At 38.4% G+C, this 24,096-nt stretch overlaps 1 protein-coding gene across 2 annotated transcripts in view; it reads left to right on the top strand.

Annotated features, from left to right (window-relative positions):
• The window catches only part of VPS41 (vacuolar protein sorting 41 homolog (S. cerevisiae)), a 105,393-nt gene that overhangs the window by 54,313 nt on the left and 26,984 nt on the right, over positions 1–24,096 (top strand). For both annotated transcript variants that reach the window (XM_009880918.1, XM_009880919.1), the window contains 8 exons: positions 1,865–2,011; positions 3,215–3,281; positions 11,465–11,562; positions 13,975–14,104; positions 15,834–15,949; positions 17,539–17,595; positions 20,009–20,070; positions 20,840–20,921. In XM_009880918.1, coding sequence (XP_009879220.1) covers positions 1,865–2,011; positions 3,215–3,281; positions 11,465–11,562; positions 13,975–14,104; positions 15,834–15,949; positions 17,539–17,595; positions 20,009–20,070; positions 20,840–20,921 — 759 coding nt within the window. The remainder of the gene's footprint in view (positions 1–1,864; positions 2,012–3,214; positions 3,282–11,464; positions 11,563–13,974; positions 14,105–15,833; positions 15,950–17,538; positions 17,596–20,008; positions 20,071–20,839; positions 20,922–24,096) is intronic.

The following is a 24,096-nucleotide window of genomic DNA, read 5'->3' as shown; positions in this document are numbered from 1 at the left end:
ATCCTCTAGCAAGGTTTTGTGTTCCTTTTTTTTCTTTCAAAGTCAGAGAAAATCTTTTATAGCCTTGTTCTTACTGTCTCTGCATGGCTACCTAGTTTTTATTTTCTTATGCCTTTTCTTTTTTTGGCACGCTGTATGTGAGCTTGTTAGACTTTGGCTATTCTGAGACAGGCTCCAGGTTATTTAGGCAAGGTCTAATGCTGCTTGTCAGATGCTTGGGTAACCTGTATTTTCTCCTTCCTCCGTGGCCAAGAGTGCAAGTTTTACAAATTGGGATACCTGAGGAGCAAATCCTTAGAGGCATTAGGCTGCCTGACTCCCATTTGAAGAGGTTTTGGGCTCCTTTATGACAGGAGTTTGACTCTGGAAGTCCTTTCGATTCATGATGCAAATGGCATACTTTTAACTATAGAGGATCCTATGCTATTGGTTTGAAAGACGCTTTAAATGTAAGCTAGTCTATCCCATGTAGGATTTGCTGCTTTGTAGAAAAACAGAAGGTGTGGTATGGGTCACTTCTATCTGCAAATCATTCTGGAAGACGAAGTGGTAACATTAATAAAAGACAACTTTATTAAAATGCAGTTCAAGCAAGATTGCAAATTTTATCAGATGAGCTTATAGAACACAAAGCATAAGCTCCTTGTTTGTTACCCAGAGATCTGGGCTCTGTATGTTGCAGATGCCGCGTGTAAGTTTTTTTTCTGAAACCTTGATGCCAATAGGGATGTGTTCATCACTCATAGTTCTTCAGTGACAAAGATCACTGGGGGGGGGAAAAATCCCGGCCCACCCCCATACCACTTACCGATCCTGGTGATTAAAAAAAGAAAAGGCAAAACCTGGATTAGACCGTGACCCCCATGTTTAGACTCTTTGACTTACAAACAGTTGAATCTGTGCAGCTGGGGACATAGAAACTCGCAGTGGGGGGGAACAGAAACAGGCAGGGGAATCTTTTAAATCAGTTTTGTCACTAGAAAAATCCTAACATGGAATGGCATCCTGGACGCTGACCTTTCAAGGTCCCTTCCATCCCCTTTTCTGTGATCATGAGAGTTGTTTTTTCTGCTCACTGAGCTTAAAGGTAATACCTACTAAAATGCTTTGTTTTATTTTGGGGGCTTTTGTTTTTAAATCATTAAGAACAAGTCATTACTTAACATGAAATTAATCTCCATTTTGCTGTTGGAAAGGTTATAGCTCACCTTTTCTAAATGGCATGGAAAAATCTGATTAATGGCTCTTTTTTTTTCCTTTCTCTCTTTCAAATGACTTTAGTCTTCCTTCCTTTAAACTTTTTGTTCTGTTAGTTTAGGAGATTTCCTGAGGAGGCAGTGAAAAATCTCAGCATATAAAACCAAGCATCATTTAAATATGCTTGCTTTTCTGTTTTAATGTAAGAGTAGAAATGCATTTCTGGAGAAGTAGAGATTGGCCTCATTTATCTTAATGAGCTGTTGCTTCACATCTTTTCTTTTTCCAAGGTGGAAATTTCTGCTTCTCTACAGGGGTTGTTGTGGAAGAGCTGGGATTTTTTCGTTTCTCCAGCTTTAGTTCAGCTCAACAAGCTGAACTGATTTATGACTACACTTGCTAATCTGTCACTCATTCACTTATTGTATCTTTTCATTGGGCATGTGAACTTAAAATATCTAACTTACTCTAATACCTTCAGTCCTTCTGTCACCTCCTGGGTAAGATGGGTCTTTGCATCACCAGGTTTTTCTGTTGGCACGCTCAGCCCTACCCTAAAACTTATGCCGTAAACGACTATGACTGCCTTAGCGTACAAAATAATATGGGGTGTGGTGAGTAGGAGTTTGTCATACTGAATAAAGTTTTCTTATCTTTAAACTTGCAGGGTGTGAAGATACTTGACATGATCTCCAAGCAAAGAATTACCAATGTACCTCGAGATGACATAAGCCTTCGCCCAGATATGTATCCCTGCAGCCTTTGCTGGAAGGATAATTTAACCCTGATTATTGGCTGGGGAAATTCAGTAAAGGTGCAATTACCTGTCTTCGTAATAAATGCTTGCTGTTATCACAGACAAACATAGGATTATTTCTGAAAAGCAAAGACAATCGAAAAAAATAGAATTTGGTTTGACTACAGTGTGCAGAACTCCTGCTGCCATAGAAATGTCATTGGACTGACCCTCATGAGGAGGAGGAGTGATAGACACCCAGCGGTCAGATAGTTCTCTGTGTGTGAGCACGCAGCGAATGTAATCCTCTGGGACACTTCTCTCCTCTGTGCCTTGGAGAGATTTCCTCTTTTGAAAGCTTTTAGTGGGCAGTTGAATTCATTTCTTTTGATTAGCATTAAGGAATAACAACTTACCATGAGGTATTTTTGGAGGGGATTGTTTGGGGGGCTGAGGAGGTTGCGACTGCTGAAACAGCCACATAATTTTGGTCAACTATGGGAAGAAAAAAAAGGGATGGGGTGGGGGACAGGCTGCTTGGGATTTTGTTCGGCTTTCATCAGGGAACTGGCATTTCGAACTTGTGCGCTGCGGAATGACTATGATTTGTTCAGACCAACATCTGACATGAGTTTGTTACAAGGCTGTTAGCTGTTTTCTAATAACAGACTGCTACATCAATGCACAGTGGGAAATTAAAAGTGTTTGGTAGGAGTAGATGGAAAGGGAGGGTAAACTGAGGTAGGTGAAGCGTAAAAAGCTTTTGGAGCATTAAACTTAGAGTTTTACAAATGAGGAGGTTTGTCGTAAGTTTGGCACCTGTCTTTCCCCTTGTATTGTGCATACTTCACAACATTTGGGTGTTTGCATTTCTTTACGTGTAAAACTCTCCTCCTGTTATTGGAAGTCGCAATAGCACATTCTTACTGAAATGGTAAGGTAATGAGACACAAAGTGTGAAAAGATACACAAACTAAACTCACATATATGCTACTATGAAAAAATCATAGTGGGCAGTTGTTTTCAGATTTCTCTCATGTGGTCTGTCTTCTTTCTCCTCTCCTGGTATATTTATAAGGCTGTGGACTACAGCTACAACTTTCCTGTCTGGTTTTTTTCTTCAGTGATGCATCGTCACTGTTTTACAGCCTGTGTTTTTCAAAATGCAGAAATGGATGTCTTGAGAATGCCTCAATAAGAAAAGGAGTTTCTGGGAAAAGTTAATATAATTTTAGGAGTTACAGTTTGTTCATCATAATGATCCAAATCTCTGTTTCCTAGATTTGCTCAGTAAAAGAACGGCATGCCAGTGAAATGCGTGACCTTCCAAACCGCTATGTGGAAATAGGTATGATTGTACAAATGTGCTCTTTTTCAAAATTATATAAGCTTTAAAGGTCTGTTTTCACATTCTGGCCTGAAAAAGCTGTTACATTTCAGAAGCAACATTTAGGTGTAACATAAATGTCTCCTCATTTGTAGTTGATGAGATTGTCATAATGTCCTCCTGCATGGTTTTTATTTATATTCATGGAGAGTGTTAAATTCTGTGATCGTCTAAAATCAGAGATCATTGTGTGAACAGTGGATGTTTTAATTTTCCCTTCATGCAGATTCTTACAGACAACTTGGGTTTTTATCTTGGTTAAATGATGATCAGTGTAGTAGTAAGGAGAAAATAGACACTACTTTATTTGGTTACATGTTGTTTGACTACACTGCTCGTAACTTTTTTCTCTTTTTTTTTTTTAACATCTCTTTGGTATAGTGCTAGACAATTGATTTGAATTACTTTTGTTGCCTCTTTTGCTTCTGTGTTTTATGTTCTCCTTTGCTTTCTTATTTGTCTAGTTTAGGTGATGTGAATATATTTCGTTATTGCTGATGAATGGAAAAGGTCTTGACAAAACGTGGGTATTAAGTAAAGCGTAAAGTGGAATTCAAAAGAAATTTGGAGGGGAAGAGGGAATGTAAACAAAAAAATCACAACTGTCCCCAGAAGCTGCTCCCGCGCAAAGGAAATATCTGTGAAGAGGTAGTACTGGGAAGATGAACAGGCCCTCTGGGGCTCTGCACACCGGAGTGGACAACAGTTTGTAAACTTTGTTGCTGCCTTGTCTTGACTGTAATGACATGAGATTGTAGACAAGAGCATTCAAGCAAGATCCTCACTCATGTCGGATTAGAATGGTGCATGGCATAGGTGTATATTCTGCTTTCTCATTTCAGGAAAGAGCAGTTTTAAAATAGCTTCTGAAAATCAACTAGGAGACTTGTTGAACTATGTAGGGATTCTGGGTACTGAGAGATAGTGGCATGCCTGACAATTAACTGAGACCTGAAAGCTGTTTGTTGTTTAAGATTACATGGTCCCAACAGAATAATTAACTGAAATTCTAGGTTATTTAAGAGAATTTTGTCAAGGAGAAGTTCATCTTGAGTTTTAGCCTCAGGTCTTTTATATAATCATTTCTGTACCTGTAAGTAGCTTTTAAAAAAATAATTAAATGGGGTTGTTTACATAGTGACAAGTGAACAAAGGCAACTCCTACTTCAGCTATAATGTGTCTAGATGGAGGGAACTAGTCTTACATGACTGTATTGGAACTTCATTTAAAAAATAAAAAAAAAAGCTGTCATCAGTCTATTTAGGTGCAGTCCTCAAGGTTAGAGATTTTTATGGAAGTAACATTTTCATCTTTCAGTTTTTAGCTGAAAATCTTGTCTGTATTCTTGAGGATTGGAGTTTTATCTCACTTAACCTGTTAATGTGCTTGAGATTTTTCTTTCTGGTTTCAGGTCAAAGCACTGAAACAGCTCTGCCAAACGCTGTCAGCAGCACTCATTGAAACGTGGGTATTAGATTGGGAGGGAAAAGAGAGAGACATTATTTCTTCAAGTCTCAATATAAATTACAATAACTTTTGTTGTAGTGACATAGAAGATCTTGAGAGCTGTGTGTCATGCTATAGTATCTATTTCAATTTTATTTCAACTTTACTTTTCAAAGGCATAACTGGAAGGTCTGATATTATCAATGAGCAGACTAGCAATCACTATAGTTTTTTGCAAGACCGTTAATATCCTAAGTGGATGCATAAGCTGATACGCTTTCATAGTGTAAAGAATTTATACAAGGCAAGAATATTCGTCAGTGGCAGGATTACCTGAGTATCATTCAGAAGTTTTGACTTATAACATCTTGGCAATGTACTTATACTGTATTATAGATTTTATTTTTCATAACTTTTGTTGTTTTTAGTGGTTTGAGGTTTTTTATTATTTTTTTTCCCCTCCTGGTTTTACAATTTTGCACCTGGAATGAAAACCAGAAGTGGCGTAGGAGACTACGTACTCCTTTCTCTGCTCATCAGGGTAATACATATGAGGTCTGTGATAATACAGTGTTTTCACACTCGACAGTTTCAGATTTATGCTCTTTTAGAGCCATTCTGAGGGCCTCAAAATTCCACAATAGTATCATAGTAATCTGTGATGGCATTAGTAGATCATAAATGTTTCTTCAGTGGTTTGCAGGCCAGTGAATAAGGAAACAGAGCATTCCCTGCATTGCAAGTTTAGGTACGTAGGATCCTGTGTAACAAGGTCCTCCTCATCTTTTGACACATAGCTATACTTACTCTGAGGCAGGAAATAAATATGGTGTTTACCGTGATGCTAAACCAGGCAGCCCTTAATGTGGGAAGGTAACACCACTGAACTGTTCTAGCTGTTTTATTTTAAAGATAATGCTGTGTAAGAGAAATTAGATGAATTATACAGGTCTCATGCACTGAGATCTGCATGGCATCGCTAATTTTATTTCAATCTTTCAGTATGTTAATGGTGCTTTTCTTCAGTAATCTTTTCCATTGTCTCTGGTTGTATGTTACAGTTCATTGCCTCCATGGGTCTTCATTCAGCGTTGAAGATAAACTCCAGTGAAATGTTTCTATTTAGGTTTAAATGTATGTTAGCTGAGCAGATCCTATCAGTTTAGCTCTGTCAGCTACCGCTGTGAAGTAGTGTATTGATTAGAAAGTATTGGTATTGAATTACAGGCTTAACACGGACTAAATGCTGTTGTGATCCTTCTTAAAGAGTGCTTGACCTCTGTGCTGGCTCCTGATGCGTGTACAAAGGCTGTAATGCTGGACAACTTCTGGTCTGAACGGGGAACCCTTCCTCAACTGCAGCCCATGAGAAGGCTGGTTGCTAAAGAACTAATTAGCACTTTGTAGTTAAGACGATTCCTTTTCAAAGTGAAAGGGGGCATCTAGTCTTCGATGGCCTTGTCAAGTAGCTTGGGATTTTATATACTTTTATGGAGAGGTACTTTATCTCTGCTGCAGTTACTCAGGTTGTTAATGATAGTGGAAAATAGAGATTAAGACTGGAAGTCCGTAAAAGACTTGAAGTCAATTAGAGACTTCCTATTCAATTTATTTTAGCCCAAATTTTATCTGAGGAATCTCAGCTTAATTCCAGGTGCCAACCAGCCAGCAATGCCTCTTGAGCACTTACCTTCCCTCTGCATACCCTCAAATTCCCCACAAAGTAGATTTCTGGTTTAAAAATTACATGTTTTGTGGATGTGCTTGTAGCAACGCATCTGTATGTTTTGTAAGGGAATAGCTGTTTAACTACATGGCAAGTTACCACCAAGCATTGAGATGGCACATTTTTATCTGAAAAGAAAACATGGGAATATTTATTTTTAAGTTTGTAAAGTGAGATACTGGGATCTACCATACCAGTGTTTTTCTCTTTATATGGACAGAACTTAAAGCTGAATTCATGAATGTGATGAGCAGGATATTAACTGTGACTAAATGGCATCGACTTTATATGCTGATTTATGCAAACATTTCGTTTGAGCAAGTCTGCTACATTCTGTGAAGCAAATTTCCAAAAGAAAAAAGAAGAAAAAAACCTAATTTATATAGCTGATTCCACTTAGACTTTTGCTCATCCTGTTTTGCCACAAGCCAAACTGATAATTTATAAATTTCTTGATAAAATTAGTCAAGACTGTCATACTCCTGAATATTTTCCCTGTTGATTAACAAAGTTTTCTCAGTTTAATATGTAATGGAAAAAAGAGTTTTTCAGAAAGTTGACTTTGAAGCTTTGAAACTTAAACTCCTGACTTTCTGGTTGTCATCAAGGATTCCACAGGATTTCCTTAAAGGTTGTGTATGTCCGTAGCTAGAGAGTTGTACAGGCAGCTGCCATATTTCTAAAGATGATTTCTATTGCTGTGCGAGATGGAATAGGGGTAAGATGATTTCAGCACCATGGTAGCACTTACATTACGCACAACCTGACTGCAGGTAAAACAGCAAATTGTAACACTGCTTACAGTAGACAAAACACTTTTCTAATTTAATTGAAAGAGTAGACCTCACCAGATGGATGATTACTGGCATAATGAGGTAGTAAGATTTTTTTCCTGATGTTTCTGATTAGTGTGATACTATAATTGAGAAAAATTGGGTTTTTTTAATAGCAAAATTCTTGCTTGTTTCCATTCTGTACTAGTAGCAAGTAGTAAGGCAACAGCTTTCTGTGACAGTGGTTTTACAGAGTTTTGATTTTAAGCCAACGTGTTTGGGTTTTTTTGTTCAGTGATCATATTCAATTAACAGTATCATTCTCATTGCCCTGCTTTGCTTTAATGAAAATGCTTATCCTCTTTGCCATGTGGTATTTGAAGTTATATATAGAATGATTGATTAATGGTTGCGAAATTTTTTCCAAAGCTTTTCTGAACCTTCAGCATTCAAACAAAGATAAATTTCAATATTACTTTTCCAACCGTTTGGATTATAAATAGTAGAGGATGTGAATTCCAAGTTTGGAAGCACCAGTTTTTGGCAATCATTGATGCATAGGACCTGCCATCGATTTTAGTCTTGCCCTACTGCTCTTCTTACTGAAATTCAAGATAGTTCTTTGAAATATTATTGCCATATGTACATGATTAGGTAAACCGTTGCTTGATTTTACATATAGTAGTATGGATAGAAAATTTGCAGGGAGCTCTAAGGACGTTCAAGCCCAAATAAAGGACCTTCGTGTGGGTTACTTCACTGCTCCTCCCCAGAATTTTACAGTTCCGTTTGAGCTGCAGTTGACTTTTCTTTAACTGGGCACATCCTGAGCTTTTTGCTCAGGCTTCTAGTCAGTTTGGTCTGCTCTGGAAATTTGGATGCATGAAGACTTCTGTGGAGTCTTGTGGGAGATTGAAACCATTTGTAAGGAAATACTTAAATGCTGGGCCAGGTGTTCATATGAAGATTTTCGGAGAAAAATATGAATGTTAAAAAAAAAAAAAAAAAAAAAAAGAGATTTGTGTTCTCTTCAAGGATTATGTTGCATAGTACACCTAAAGTAAGAATGTTCTTTTATTTCCATGAAAATATACCATGCATATATGTTTATGCTTTGTGGTTTGCTTCTGTCCATCTAAAGACAGCTTAAGCGATACTTATATGGGACCTTTTCTAGTCCTCTAGCTGGAACTGAATGCATATACTGTGGAAGGAAAAATAGTCTTTTTATATTTTATATAAAATGCAACTGCATGCACCGGATCATAGCTAATCAAAACCTAGCTCAGTAAAAGCACTGGTGGTGGAGATACCGTCTTCAAAACGCTTAAGGGTACGCTGTGCTGTGGCCTACAGCAATGACTACAAATTTTGCAGATGTAGCTGAAGTAGCTGGTTAAAAGGTAGTTTGGGAATGTGTAGTGGCATCACCCCAGCAGCTAACGGTGTGCCAGAGTTCTGTGTAAGCTGGGCCAGTTCACAGTGCTTTGTGACTCTGATGCTGTTGATATACGAGTGGGCTAGGTAAAAATTAGCTTGTGTGTTGGCTTTTCCATTTCTTTCATATATCATATGGAATAAAAAAAAAAAAAAAAAAAATCCTTGTTTTTCTCCACAGATTAAATTTCACGTTAATTCTCTGCGTGCTAGTTCAGATTCCTGCTTACTTTCCTAAAACACGATGTTGAAAACTTGGCTCCATTGAAATCAACAGCAAACACATCTGTCTGTAACCCAAATTTCACTCTATACATCTGCAACAGAAAAGCAGGGGCTGCTTTTTGGGATTTGATTAAACGAAATAGACTTCTTTCAGTTTCAGTCTACGGCATGTGTGTGGATCTTTGAAATTCCGGATGAAGTTGCTTTATAGAGTTTGGCTAAATAATGTAGGTATATTGTTTTATTTCTGTAGTGTGGGGTATTTCATACATTTCATTTAATGAACAACAAAAAATATTTTTGTTTCTTCTTTTTGCTTTCTGCTAATTTGTTTGACAGCTGTACATAGACGCTGAACATAGAGTAGATCCACTGTCAGCATACCTTCCATCTTCTCTTATGACAGGCATAAACATGTATGACACGTGGCCATACCTCGGTCATTCCCATTTACTTCAACACTATGTTTGTCTTAATTGTTTTGGGTCCTTTTCAAATTAACAGCATTTCTGCAGTACCTCTATGTTGGATATTTTTCTTCCCCTTGATCACAACAAAGTGTCCAGAAAGTAAGTCAAATTAATCTATTAGTGTTCTGTGCAGCTATAACTTCTATAATTTTTTTTTCAGTAAGACTTTTTTGATTAGCGGCATCAAAGGTTTTTATCAGGTCAAGAAGCGCTGTCTATGCCAGCTATTCTTTGTTCAAGGCTGTAGCAGCAGAACTACAGCATTGTGTTTCAACAAGGCCTCTTGAGGAGGATGAGCTGAGAGAAAGCTGAAAGTGAAACCAAGGAAACTAAACACTATTTAAAAACAAAACTTTAAAGTGATTATTTTTATTTGTTTATTTGTTTTTGTCTCCCAGAACAGTACTACTGCTTGATCGTAAACGCACCATTACATTTTCACTGGCAAAGGAACTAAAGTTCCAGTGAAAGTCAAAGAAACACATATGTTTTTTTAAAACTGTCCCCATAATCTTTATAAATGTATCATTCACCGCTCTGTTTTCTTCTCCAAATTCAAACCACAATATTTTATATGCCTTGAGAGCCTTCTCTTGTCACTTTTTAAAGTTCGATTGTCCTTCTAGCCAGCGTTACGGATTTGACTTTGTTTTTTCTTTTCCACGTTTTCCTCCTGCCTTCCATATTCCTTTAAAATGCCAAATACTAAATTATAAACTGGGAATAAGATATATTATGTAGATGTTTCTGACATGGTTTGTTTAAAATCATCACTCAGAGCAACATGTGACAGAGTCGAAGTAATCTCATCAGTCTTGCAGGCTAGAACGAAATAACTATTTACAGCATTACAAATGTGAACCTGTTCTCTCCTAGAATAGATTGAGTACTCTACCCTTGTGCTGTGCTTTGGTCCTCCAGTGATGTCAAAGTGTCAGCAGCCATTAAGAGAAAAGCAGTATTTGCTTATTCATTGAGAGACAGGTGTCAAATCTGTACTTTACTTGACAGTATTATTTTTTTCTCCTTTAGCAGGAGGACGATTATTTCTCCTGTTCCTTCTTATTACCTTAGCTAAAGAAAATTAGCTTTATTTTTAGTGTCGTTATGCTGCATTTTCTGTTTGCTTTGCTAAAATAATTAGTAACTGGTTTAGTAAACAGTAGATATTAGTAATGTAGATTACTAATTAGATTCTCCGAAAACCATGTTTTGGGAGAAAGTGATGATGCATATAAGTTTTTCTAATATAAGCACTTGGATGATTCCTGTTTCGGGCCCCATGAGCAAAGAGCCCACAAAAAGGGCTTCCCAGAAGTTGAATGCCTGCACTGTAAATCCAGCAGAATGAAAGAAAATAGCTGTTTCTGTGGCACAGGTCTGCTTGAATGAGCCTTTTCGTAAATACCGTTCAGCTCTCCTTTTCTTTCTCTTTCTCAAAATAGTCATCACATAACTGTCTCGATTTCAAGACCAATTTTCAGAAATTACATTTTCAGTTTTATGGACAAGAAAAGAGACTATTTAACTGTATATTTTCTTTGTAATGAGCTTATCTGTAAATCTTCCTGTGATGTTTAAAGTGATGATAAATAAATAAGATTTTTTGTTTTCATATGTTCTTTGTGTTTTCATATATCAGACAACTAGGTGTAGCAGGTGTGATTCTCTTATGGCCACATGACTTGCTGCGAATATGCAAACCAATGAAGATGTTCTATTTATTGCCTGGTTTATTTTATTTTTAGTTTTGCTTCCTTTTTTTCAGTAGGATTACTGAAAATCAGGCTAACCATTCATTTCAAATGTTTTGTCTCTAGCATGTCCTGGAGCACAAACATTTCTTCTTGCAAGCTTTAATGGAATTTAATCTGTTAAATGTAATTTTTCATCTTGCTGATCCAGCTGGGAAGTCTGTAGGTTTGTTATACGTGTTGAGCCTTCCTTTCTTTGAAGTGCTACTGCATGCTGTTGATTGCTGCTGAAAATCAGCTGTGTGTTTTTCTTAGGGAGTAGGTCATACGCGTTCATTTATTTAACAATCTGTTGTCTTTCCTGTATTTCAGTTTTCCAGTTTGACACCGAATTCTATATCAGTGGACTTGCGCCTCTCTGCGACCAGCTTGTTATACTTTCATATGTAAAGGAGATTTCTGAAAAAACGGTAATTGTTTTTATGTTACAGTTTCTTCACAGCACTAAACTGCCCTGTGAGTTGGGCCTTAACTAGTCACACAGAACTGATTATATGTGAAAAAATTTGTAGTCCGCTGGTAGTGAACAGTGCTTGAAACTTCTCTGACCTATAAAATAAGGTCAGTGGAGGTGATGTTGAAGACTTACCTTTCAGAAGTCCCATCTGGGTTTGTTTATTTCTTGCAGGGGTAGAGAAGGTCTCTAAATGGTCCTTCTCTCTCCTTTGTCCTTCCCGCCCCCTCCCCTTTTCTCTCTTTTTCTTTCTTTCTTTCTGCTATTTCTGCACCAGAAGAAATGGAGAATCTTTGTTAGCCAGATGAGAGGCTTGCTGACACCGCATCTTAGGAGAAATGAGAGTAGTGAAGTTGATCAACTCAAGCAATAAGACTCTCTGTGGCAGCGGTGGGATGCATGATTGCGAGCAAGTGGCATCATTGTCTCCCTTGCTTCCAAGACCTTTAGTTGTGTACACCCAGATACGTGTGTAGATAGGTAGAAATTAGAATTCATGTCAGCTGTTTTTACTGCACGCAGGAGAGTGCCGTGTCTGTCTCCGACATTTATTTCATATTGCCAAATAAAAGGTGAGGCAGTGGAGGAAATCCTTGAAGTTGCGGTGTGAGAATGGCAGATGCTCTTGATCATCTCTTTGATAGTACGTCTGCATTAGACAACCATCACCATAGTAACCTTAAGCAACTGGGTGCACAAGTTGCTAGGCAATGAAATGCTGTAGGTTCAAACAAATGCTCGAGCCTGCTGAAATCAATAGGGTTAGCTTCTAGCTTTGCTGCAGGATGTCAGATTATTATTTCTTTATTTATATTAAGGAGAAAAATAATGTCACAGCAGTGTTTCCCAAGAGAGTCGGCACAGTAGTCCTCTAGCGAGAGTCGGCACAGTAGTCCTCTAGCGCGGAAGAGTCGGTGAAAGAAAAAGAGGCAAACATATGGGATAAGGAAGGGGGAGGAAAAGGTGGGTTGAAATGCTAGGGAGCAAGGAAATTGGGAAGCCGCTGTTAATGAAGAAGTAGCATGGGAAAGGAGCTGGTATAAGGGAGGTAGTGACTGATAAAGGTTAAAGTCATTCGAACTGCTTCAGAAAAGAGGGATGAAAAGAGAATTTCCAGGTGATATAATGGTAATAGAACATAGGAAAGAGTTTTTCTTCATGTATTTGCTTTTAATTAGCCTTTTAAACAAACTCTGAATGCTGGACTTTGATAAATTCTCGGTCCTCTAGGTAACTCTAGCAAGGAAACAAAAGTACTCTCCTCCCTGACACTGTGTCTGTGCCCTGGTGTGGTGGGAACCCCTCTGTTAGTGTCTTGGTTCCATGAAGCTGCCTGCGCTTGCAGCAGAAGCGCTGCTTGCTACAAATGCTGTTGGGTTGTGAGAACATTGTTCTTCCTGTGCTCGATTTCACGGCTTTCAAACAACAGCTTCCTACTTGTTACAAATTGGATCAGAATTGAACTCATGGCTTGCCTTGATATTTTTTCTTTTTCCTTTTTTGCACTGGAGCTGTTAAATTGTGAAAAGACCCAAGAGTTGCTGCTGCTGAATGGGTAGGCTAGAGCTGTGTAAATCCACTTTATATGTCTCCTCGCTCTTTCATTCTGTATTTTGTTGTAATTCACAGCCAGAAGTAGAAAATAAGGGATTGTCTTGGACCTTGACTTAATTAAAAATACAGCTAGTTCCAGACAGCGGTTTCCCTTGGATAGAAGATGAAAATCCATTATGTCATCTTACCATAACCACCTACATTGCACTTGAAAGTTCATGGTACTCGAAGATCATCAGCACAGCAAGGTTTTTAGATTATTCTCAGATTAATTTTTTCCCTACTGCTGCTGGATGCTTAAAAATGAAAACTTAAACACCAGCAGGAAAAAAAAGAACCCAAGTTCATCTTGGTACCCGAATATCATTGATTCGTAGAGCTCTGTCCTTTGCAGCCTGAGCCCAGCTGGGAGCGTGTCTCAGATTGTTCTGTTTCTTGTTGAATGCAATGGTTGATGATCATCTGTGATAGCCCTGAAAACTTCTGTGACCAATAGCAGAAAAATAACGAGCAAACTCAGGGGAAGGGTTAGACCTGTGCCTTGTCTAAACCTCCTTCTCTGCACTGATCTGTTTAAGGGAAGCAAGCCAAGAGTAGGAATAACTTTCCTTTGTGTTTCAGACGTGATTACAGATACTCTGTGGAGCACAACTTTGCAACTTGTATGGTTCGCAGCTGAGTGCCCAGTGCAAAGTACTGGACCTTAGGGAATGTTAGCATCTGTTGAATTTCGGCCTTGTTTGTAGATGACCATCAGTTGGCCTTGCTAAGGTAAGTTGTGTAGGATGCAAGTAAGATGTTTGTGTTTTTCTAGGAAGTGGAGTGTTGTGCAAGGCCTAGACTGGATATTGTACAACCCCTACCTGAGTCCTGTGAAGAGATTTCTTCTGATGCACTAACAGTACGAGGATTTCAGGAAAATGAATGCAGAGATTATCATTTAGGTAGGTGCTCTTAATATTGTTTTGTTTTATTTTCCTAACTTGGTTAAAAAACCCCTTGATTTGGGAGGACTTAGCCTCCTGTTTCATTTTTATGTCATCCCATTGAATAACTGGCTATAACTGCTTATGACACTGAAATGTAAAGCAGAAATCCACAAGAACCAGTCACATGAAAGAAAGAAATGTGCATATTTAAATATCATGATTTGTAGTGCTGTCTATTAAGTCAGACATACTGAGGAAGGCAGAAATAATAGATCACATGTAATACCCAGTATCGTGGAAGGCAGTATCTTTGATGGAGATGTATCCAACATGTGATCCATAGGAGCTCTTGTGTCTCTTTGGACACAGCAGGCTTCGGGAATAGTGAAATGAGTGATACGGTGTCTGGAAAAGCTGCTTGAGAGATAAAGATGGAATAAATGTCGTTTTGACAGTAAGATGTGCCTGGATCCACTTAAAAGGGACACACTGATATTTAGCTTCCCTGTATTGATGAAGCTGTTGGCCTATAACAGACCTCAGAATGGTAGAGTGTAATGAATGGAAACTGGAGTTTGGCAAGTTCAGCCTAGAAGATAGGTTTAATTATATAACAGGCAGGGAGATTAAGCCCTGGCACAATCTATACCAGTCTTTTAAAAAAGATGGGGTGGTTTTCTGATATATGTGTTGTAGTCAGAAGGATGCATGGCAAAGCTGATGCGGAATTCCTTGGTGAAGATTATACAGCCTGTGTTATACAGAAACATTCCTTCTGGCTTTTAAAATCCATGAATCTGATTTTTAAGCATCTTCTCTGGCAGCATGCTTCAAATCATAGGCTTGTCAGGCCTCTTTGTGTACATCAATGCCCTTAAGCCACTAGAAATATAGTATATCTCCTCCTCATCTCCAAAACATCTCTGCTGCTATCAGTGGAATTGGGATTTCTTTATACATCTCCCTAAGCAGAACATTGATACCCACAGTTGTACTTATATGCTTAATGAATATTCTAGTTAATCTGACAAGTCTAATTTTTTTGGATGGCTTTAAAACAAGCATTATTTTGTGAATTGCTTTTCAGTTCAGGAGTGTATTTCTATGTGTGTATAGATACAGATAAAGGATGGGGGATGGTTTTCTTTCCTGTACCTACAAAATATCGATGGTGTTTCTTCGTGGGTTCTGTGGAAATAAAACCTATTCTGAACAGTCATCTTTTGTGTTTGATTTTACCTTTAAGTACATTTTTCCTTTGAGCTCACTCAAAAATAAAGGCTTATGGTATAAGCAAATGCATTATACATATAATCTTAACTTATAGCATTGCAAATGCATTGCTGTAATGATGTGCTGTGTCCCCAGGGGTTATGGCATCTATCATTTATGCTTTTGATGGCCTTGACCTTGATGGGGAAGATAAGTTTATTGCAGGCTATGTAGTCTAATAGTCCTCTAAAAGTATAATAATGTGTTCTAAACCATCATAAAGTTTACACATAGTGGATGAATCAGAATTTGCAATAAGCTGTAGTGATTTTTTTTTTTAAAGCTGTTTTGCCATTTAAACCAGTTTTAATTTATTGCAGAATATAGCTTCCCAAAGAAGCATGTTCTGCAGGAGTAACCTCACTGTCTTCCTTGCATCTCCTCTTTTTAAATTCCCCTCAAGGGTGTACTAAAAAGCAGGGCTTTACTTAAGGAAAATATAATAATAATAAAACTGTGTATGCATTTGCAGAGTATTCGGAAGGTGAATCACTTTTTTATATCATCAGCCCAAGAGATGTGGTTGTGGCTAAAGAGCGGGACCAAGATGACCACATTGACTGGCTTCTTGAAAAGAAGAAATACGAAGTAATTTTTACAACATTCTTTCCTTCAGGCTTTCCTGGTTTGGAGATTGTGGTGGGATGATGAACTTTGCTAGGTGATTTGGATTGGATAGTTTCTGTTCCTACAGTCATTGACTAAATGCTTGTGCAGGGTAAGAGTTGACTATACATCTCTCCATCTCTCTGGAGACTTCGTCTTCCTACTGAAACAACTCATCTGAATTGCACCCAAGTGAGGTAGCTGAATTAGATGCTGTGAATACTGCTTTCAGCATCAGATATGAAATGTATTAGCTGTCACTGAAAATTATTAAAGCTGTGTTTTGGCTTTAAAGCAGGAGAACAGTTAACTAACGAGCTACGTGGATGTTTTTCTAGATCTATCCCAACTAAAGAGGGAAGGGAAATGGATTTGGTGGGCAATATTAGAATTTTTCCATTCTGTATCGCTTCCACTGTAGAATGAGAATGTTGTGTTGCGGTACTGTGTGTTGCTCCACGTTACTTGCTTTTGGTGTTGAAGCTTTTAAAAGTAAAATCATAGGGGCTCGAACTGTAGCTATTGGTGCTGAAAGTAGTGATACGCACGAAAAAAACAAAGCCAATATGAAAAAACAAGGGCACACAGCTCCTCTGGGAAAAAGCAGCTCAGTATTTGGTTGCGTAAATATAGGTGTGTTTAAGCATGTATGTCTAAACACCTAAAACAATAATAATGAATTCCTACAGACAGTATCAACATGCACCCAGTATTCTGGATTCTGATGTCCTGCAGTTAATGACTTAGAACACTTGTTACGATGCATGAAGTAACTTGCAAATTCTTATTTATGTGTTATTTGCTGGATGCCTGTTATATAAAAAAAAAAAGTGAGAAGGCCATTCAGGACATATTCCTTTTGTTAATGCAATCATGGTATTCTTCAGGCAGATTTGTTTAAATCCTTGTGGATGCTTTTGCATCTGAATAGCAAACTCATATGATGAGTGCAGTTTTGCAGTTTATGTAAATCACAGCATTTGGTCCCTGAAGACTCCAGTAATTTGCAAGTGACAGCTGTGCATGTGCCTTTCTGAAAGCCGTTCGAGGTAGTAGATAGCTTGTGTGTTATGATGTATGTTAAAGATTTCATTTTGTTTGTAAAAGTGCCAGCTTTGTTTCTGTACATTTGAAAGAGGTAGAAGAACGGCAAATTACACTTAAATATAAATCAGTTTGACGGGAGAAGACTTTTGGGCTGGGGAAGTAAAAGGTAGCCTTTTCCTACCACCTTTCCTGATGTTTTTTTTCACAGGTTTTGGTAGTGAAGGATTCTCATTTGAAAATGATCCAATGCGATTGCATTGTCTGTTTCATTGTAATCTTGCGATTTGATCCTAATATAGTAATGTGGAGTGAACCCAGATGGAAACAAAAGTATTTTCTCTTTGGTTGACTGCTTTTGTTTGAGTATGAATTCAAAGCTGTTCATCCAGCCATAGCATTAAAAATTCTAGTGCTTCAAACACCCTGCTCTGAAAAATAGTTGATTTATGCAGTTCTAGAGCTTTCTGTATTGAAAGTTTGTGTATTTGGCTAGTATCTTTCTCTTTTCTACTTTTTGAATATAGGAAGCTTTGATGGCAGCTGAGATCAGTCAGAAAACCATAAAAAAGCACAAGATTTTGGTAAGTCTCAAAACTTCTATTAAAAAAAAAATTTCTTTTAGAATGCTGTGGGATGCTACAAATACATTCCCTATTCTGTATTGCACCAGACAATAGCTGTTAGGCATACTCCAACTAGCGTTGGATTTCTTGGTTTCAGCTGTGGAACAGGAATGTTAGTGTGTGAAACACGAAAGATTCTGGATTTTATGAAGGTGCTATTGACATTAAAAAGAAGAAAATTCCAGTTCTCTGATTGCTGATACGGTTTTTGTTTGCTTTTACTTTTGTATTAAATTTGTTGTTGTTTCAAGTAACACACAATATTACAATATTACAGATTGGGTGGGGAGTGACACATTTCTGTTTAACTTTTACCTTGTACGTGTGACAGGGTTTTGGCAGGAGTTTAAAAGGTGCAATTGGAAGACCTTTTAAATGCTATTGAAATTCAGTTGCAGTTTCACATCTGGCTCTCTCATGTTGCTTTGCAATTCTCATTATTTTACATAGTTAAGCTCCTTTTCTCCTGTATAGTTATTTCCCATGTTTATAGTCCCTTCACAGAGCAACAAAGGGTATCGAGTTCAAGATAAAAGGGGGAATAATGTAATAGCCACAAAAGCATTGCTAATTTTAGCTCTGTTTTTTGTTGTTGTTGTAGTTTAAATTGACCTCAGTGTAAACACATTGGTATTTCATTAATACTGCTGCTTCTTTAAATGGAAGTTTGTATCTAAGTACAATGTGTTAGAAGATGTGTTTAATTTTTAGCCAGATTACTGCTCTAATATGCACACTGTGTATGCATATTATATGCATATATATTATGTGTGTCTTAAAAATTCTTTTTTTCTTGTGCAGTCCAGAAGTTGAATCAAGACCTAATGGCATGCCATCACCTGTCACGGAGTTTGTGTTATTTAGCTGCTCTGTGACCCTTGCAAAATATGTAAAGAATTCTTAAAGGAGCTCCTCGCAATACATTAGGAGAAAAAAAAAAAAAAACAAAAAAAACAAAAAAACAAACCAAAACAAAAACCACTGAGCAAAACAACAAACCCCAGAAAATCTTTTCTCTTAGTTTGCAGAGATTTGCTTCACTAGGGTGAAAATCAGTGTGGGTATATACAAGCAGAGTTGTTGAGTGTTTGCTCTCTAATGCAAAACCCACGGAATGTCTTGAGGGAAAAAATGTTGCCATGAAGCCCTAAGTGAAGGATCAGTGATACAGGGATTTGAAACAACCCATGCTCTCCCTGCCGAGCAGTGATCAAACCATTGACACCACACTCACACCACCTGACAAGTCTGATGGTCTTGAGGATTTTTTAGGTTGCAGTAATGAACACTGCCCCTCTGCACCTCTTGAGCAGAATGCGAGGGTCCGAAACAAGCACAGATCTACAACTCCTTTCCTTACACCGTCTTCTATGCTCTCTGGGGAGCTGGCCCACAAGAGAAAGGCTGGCAGAAATCTTCATTCTCGAGAGTGGTGAAGTTGAAAATACAAAGGGGGTTCCTATAGTGTAACGAAATCCTAATATCTGGTATATGCGCGTGATTTTTTTTTTTTTTTAATCTTTGTAGTAGCTTGACCAGTTAAAGTTGTTGGATACCTCTGTTCATATTCTGCTCTGCTCAGTACTGTCTTGATATTGATAAAAAAATTTATGTTGTCGATCAGAAGACCTGAATACTCAAATGTTTATTTTTGTAGGAAACAAACATTGTACAGCACTCTTTTTTTTTTTTTTCTTTTTTTTTTTTTTCTGGAAACAGTATGGTTTTAGTAATGTGATTCTTAAGTTATGCAGTGGGTACACTAGGCTGTGTTGACCTTGACACCAATGTTGAGATTACAGCAGGAGGCATGGCTGTTTCGCCAAAATGTTAATATATTAAACACTTACCAGAAAAATTTTACAGCTGACCTGTGTGACAAACTCTTGAAAAGGGCAATTTATTATGTAATAATAAATAATAATCTTGCTAAATTCTTGGTATTTCCTTTGCTTTATGGAGCAGTACTAGGATTTATATTCTCAACCAACATTATTCCCCCCTGCAAACTTTGTGTTGACAGTGTGTCATACAATGGCTGGTGGTTTTCTTTTTGAGATAGCTAATGCACGCGCTGAATGATCAGCTATGTGTTTTGAACAATCCTTAATACGTAGAGGTGGGACAGTATTCTCAGTGTCAATGAAGTGTCAGTGAGGTTATGAGAATTATTTAAAAGAGCATCTTAATTTGAACCCGTGAGTGGTGCAGGCAGGTATTTTGTGTTGACTGTCTGTGGGCCCTACATCTAACCGAGGGCCTGGTGCTTGACTTAACAGCAATGCATACAGCTGGAGTGATAGCTATTGTGGCAGTCAAGTAGTTGACTTCCAAACTTCTATAACTAATTCTTTATTTTTATTCCCTTTAGGATATTGGCTTAGCCTATATAAATCACCTAGTGGAGAAAGGAGAGTATGACCTGGCTGCTCGGTAACTTACTATTAAAGATTTTCTTTGCTGGCTAAAGTGTGCCTGTGTGTGGGGAAAAAGCAAAAGCAAATTATTGATTCTGAAGTATTCTGTCATGTTGATTTTCTGTGTGTTATGGAGCTTCTGAAGTTTTGAAACATACAGATGTATTACTGTGCCCTATATTTTCTTGCCTGTAGTGATGGAAAAGTTAGTTTCTAAACTTTCTAAAGTTTATACAGAATTGAGATATAGGCATTTTTGAAAGTCAGCCTTGATTTTTCAAAGTCATGCTAGATTTTCAAAACTGAGGTTTTCTTTGGATGTTGATCATCTAAGTTTATTTGTGTGTTATTACATGTAAGATCATCAGAAAATAATTTGTGGTTATGTGGGTGTAAACAAAAATGTCAAATATGGGTATCTAAAGTAAGGATCAGAAATTATCTAAGATTTGCATTTTCATGTATGTGTAAGCGTATCTTTTTAAGTGCTCAGTTTTTCGCAGCTGGGATTTAAAAACTTCACTCGTAAAGCTCATACGGCCCTAATCAATAAGGGTGAATGCATAGTAAGCGGTTAACTCCTCTTGGATGCAACAAAATTGTAAGATCTAAAAGGAGGAGTACCAGGCACACTCTGCTTGAAGCAATGGTTGCCCAAATAAGTCACCTTTGAAAGTGTCTTGATAGGGAGAAGAAAGAAGAAAGGAATCCTTGCAGTAATGCTGTCACATTTGTATTATTCTATGTACCTACTTTTGTTCTCTCCCCTTTCATCTTCCTTCCAGAAAGTGCCAGAAAATTCTTGGCAAAAACACAGAACTCTGGGAATTTGAAGTTTACAAGTTTAAAGAAATAGGTCAGCTCAAGGTAAGTTAATTACTGTCTCTACATTCAAGTAATTGGCATGCTGTGTTTCCCGCATGTTTTGACGAAGTATCTAAAGGATCTCATTTAATGGCCCTAGTGTGGTAGCAGAATGCAACGCTGCCCTTGAAATTCCTGCCGCAGACCTCTAGTTGTGCAGTTGTCTTTCAGATTGATGTATATATATTAACAAGCCTCAAAATGGGGTTGGAGGCATAGCACATCCAGGTACTCAGCTATCTATTTTTAACTTGTTGAGAGCCCCCAAGTAAAAGACCCACCCCCAAAGCCTTTACGTGCAAAGATGTTCACAGTTAAATACATCTTTTCCATTTACTTTTTACTGCTTTCCAGTATGTCCTGAAAAATCCAACCCCAACTCTTAAGAAAAATAGCCTCTGTGGGCACCAGCCTTTCCTGAAAATCCAAGTGCCTTGCAACAGAGCCACAGCTTGAAGTGGCAAAGAATAGTGAAATTGCAAAGCGACAGGGAAAACCTGTGTTGTGTGCTGGAAATGGTGGCAAGAAAGAGGAGCAGTCTGCCCTGTCCTGTATTTTTCCTGGTCGCGGGCCAGCTACCATAATGGTATACATTTAATGTGAGATTCTGAGTTAATAAATTGCCCAGGATATAAGGCTATAGCGCTGTCATGGCCAAACCAGTAGAAAACATTATGCACACTCCCTTTGGTAACGCATTTACGTTTATTTCTGAATTTTATGTCTTCCTATTCAAACTCAATGAGCCAAAAAGGACATATTATTAAGATCTCACAGCATGCAGTCCCTTGCTGGTTTTGAACTGTTTAATTCTGTTCAAAGAGTGAAAGTGTTTCAGAAGCGTTACAGTTTTGAGAAATGTCTGGCTTTTGTTTTAGAGCCACACCAGTGCGAGAACAGCCTTGGCTTTTGTATGAGTTCTTAGTGGTTCGGTGCACTCTTTGCCACCTTGGAAGATGAAATCTCATGTTTCTGTCTCTTTATTTCAATCCAATAAAGGACCTGAGTGCAGGTACAGGTGAAATTTTGATAGAGTGCTTCTCAGTCCTTTTGACTTTATTTTGTTTTTTTTAGATGCAAGTGTCTGGAATGGATGTTATTCTTGTCTCCACTTATGTCATCCAGCAGACTGTAAAATATAAAAATATTTGCAGGTTTGCTGCAAAAACATCTCTGCTAAATTACTGCCTTTCTAAACAGTTGGTTGTTTTCAGCCTCTTGAAAGTGGACTTACGAAAACATAAGATGCAGTCCGGTACATTTTTCAGCTTCAAGCTGCAGTTCTAGAAGATGCCTTTCTTATTTTACTATTGCAATTGTAGATAACTTTTTCCAAGTTCCTAAAGATACCGGAATATCATAAAGGATTAACTAAGTTAAGCCAGATCTAAATGACGTGGTTCTTGAAATGCTTGGGGTCACTAGTATGTTATTTGGAATTTTTACCTATTTACCCAACCAGCAGGTATTAAACACAGTAGTGTTAACTGGGCTATAATGGCTTTAAGCCCGGATGAGGAGACTATTTGAGATTTGGAGACAAAGTGTATTTCAAAAGGGAATTTTCTTAAGGAATTTGCACCGCATATAAGCAGTTGCCTGAAGTCTGACGTTTATGATGTAGTGATTTGCCAGTAACTGAGGTGGCAGTGAAACGAAAGTTTAAACTTCCCTTCCTGCAGAGGGACTAATTAGTGATACGCCAATGTCAAAGCCTGTGGGATGTGTGTGTTGTTTCTTTGCTTGTGGGTTTAGGGTTTTTCTGAGTGTCCTATACTAAAAGGTCCTGTTTGGCTACCAGAGGCTGCATTTTGTTATCGTGATGTCTCTCCTGTCTTTGGTGAATGTCCTCTAGCAAACCTTGTCATGGCAGTTTCAAGATTTTAGAGCTTTGCAGCGATCTGCTCCTCTCCTCCTCCAGCAGCAGTGGCTTGATGGAGTTTCACGCTCGTGCTTGAGTTACTTCAGTGTAAAATCCAATGCCTCAGTTCAAACAGCTGAGGAAGATGCCAAACTCTGTCAGTGCTGGCCGTTGTGGGATGAGGGATGTGCTCCATTCTGTTGACTCTGCTGTGACAGCAGTGACTTTCAGCAGGGGTGCAGGATGATCAGCTAGCAGCAGCAATGCTTTAATGACCAAACGTTGGCTGGAGGACACATGAAAGACTTCACCTGACTGTGGCGGGCATAGCATAGAGCAGCATTACCCAAACAGCCTTTTTCATCTCATAGGTATCCTCTGAGGAACAAATAATTGTGGTTTAGGCTTATCGGTGAGATGTTTTTAGGCAATCTCATGTCAACTTTTATATGGATTTTCTTGTATATACCCCGCCCTTATACCTATTGATCAAAAGTCAGAAAGCAAGTCTTAAGAAGAAAAAAAGGAAGAAAATATTTTTGTGTATAGTATCCTCTTTTGATCTGAAGTCACTTTCCCCACATGGTTCAGGCATTGATACAAAGGCATCCTGATTCTGGAGCTTTTTGTCTGACCTCGCTCCTTAACTAGTGCTTAAATTAAAATAGGAAGAGTTTGTAACCTCCAGCACAGGTCTTCGTTCACCTTTGTGCCTAGGCTTAAAAATAACTTGGACGCTTCTCAGTCTTTGCTGAGCACAGGGGCCAAACTGCAGGAGGTGGTTGCGCTTTTCCTTCAAAGCAGTGGGACTTGGGGCAGGAGAGATGTCCTTCCTGGGGCAGGAGAGATTTCCTTCGTGAGGCAGCATGGCCCACATGCAACGAGGCAGCTGCAGCGCTCCGCAGCTCGCTGTGAGGCCAAACTGCAGCCAAGAGTTGCAGCAAAGCCTGTCGGGCAAGGCTGTTCACTGCGAACGTGGCAGGAAGGTAGAAAGTAGGTACGAAAACAGCCATTGGAGAATGTCTTCTGCCTTCGAGTCTCCAGCTGATGTCCAGCGTGCTTTCTTTATGGTTGGAAGAGGCTTTTTTATGAGGGGGTCAGGAATATGATTCCCCAGGGCAGCTGGCAAGACTGTGCCCTGAATTAGCTATTAAATTCTGTGACAGACGGTGGGACCTGATGTTGGCAGCACGCTACGTTTCGAAGACTGGGCAAGCTCAAACAGCGTGGGGAGAGAAGAGGTTTCCTGTGAGCAATGAACTTTTAATTTTTGCAAAGTCATTAACAATGCTTTTTTTATTGGTCTTTTATTTTTGC

Source organism: Charadrius vociferus, unplaced genomic scaffold, assembly GCF_000708025.1.
Source record: "Charadrius vociferus isolate BGI_N301 unplaced genomic scaffold, ASM70802v2 scaffold453, whole genome shotgun sequence".
In the NCBI taxonomy this organism is placed as follows: Eukaryota; Metazoa; Chordata; class Aves; order Charadriiformes; family Charadriidae; genus Charadrius; species Charadrius vociferus.
Note: the sequence above shows the minus strand (reverse complement) of the source record. Positions and strands in the feature narration are given on the sequence as shown.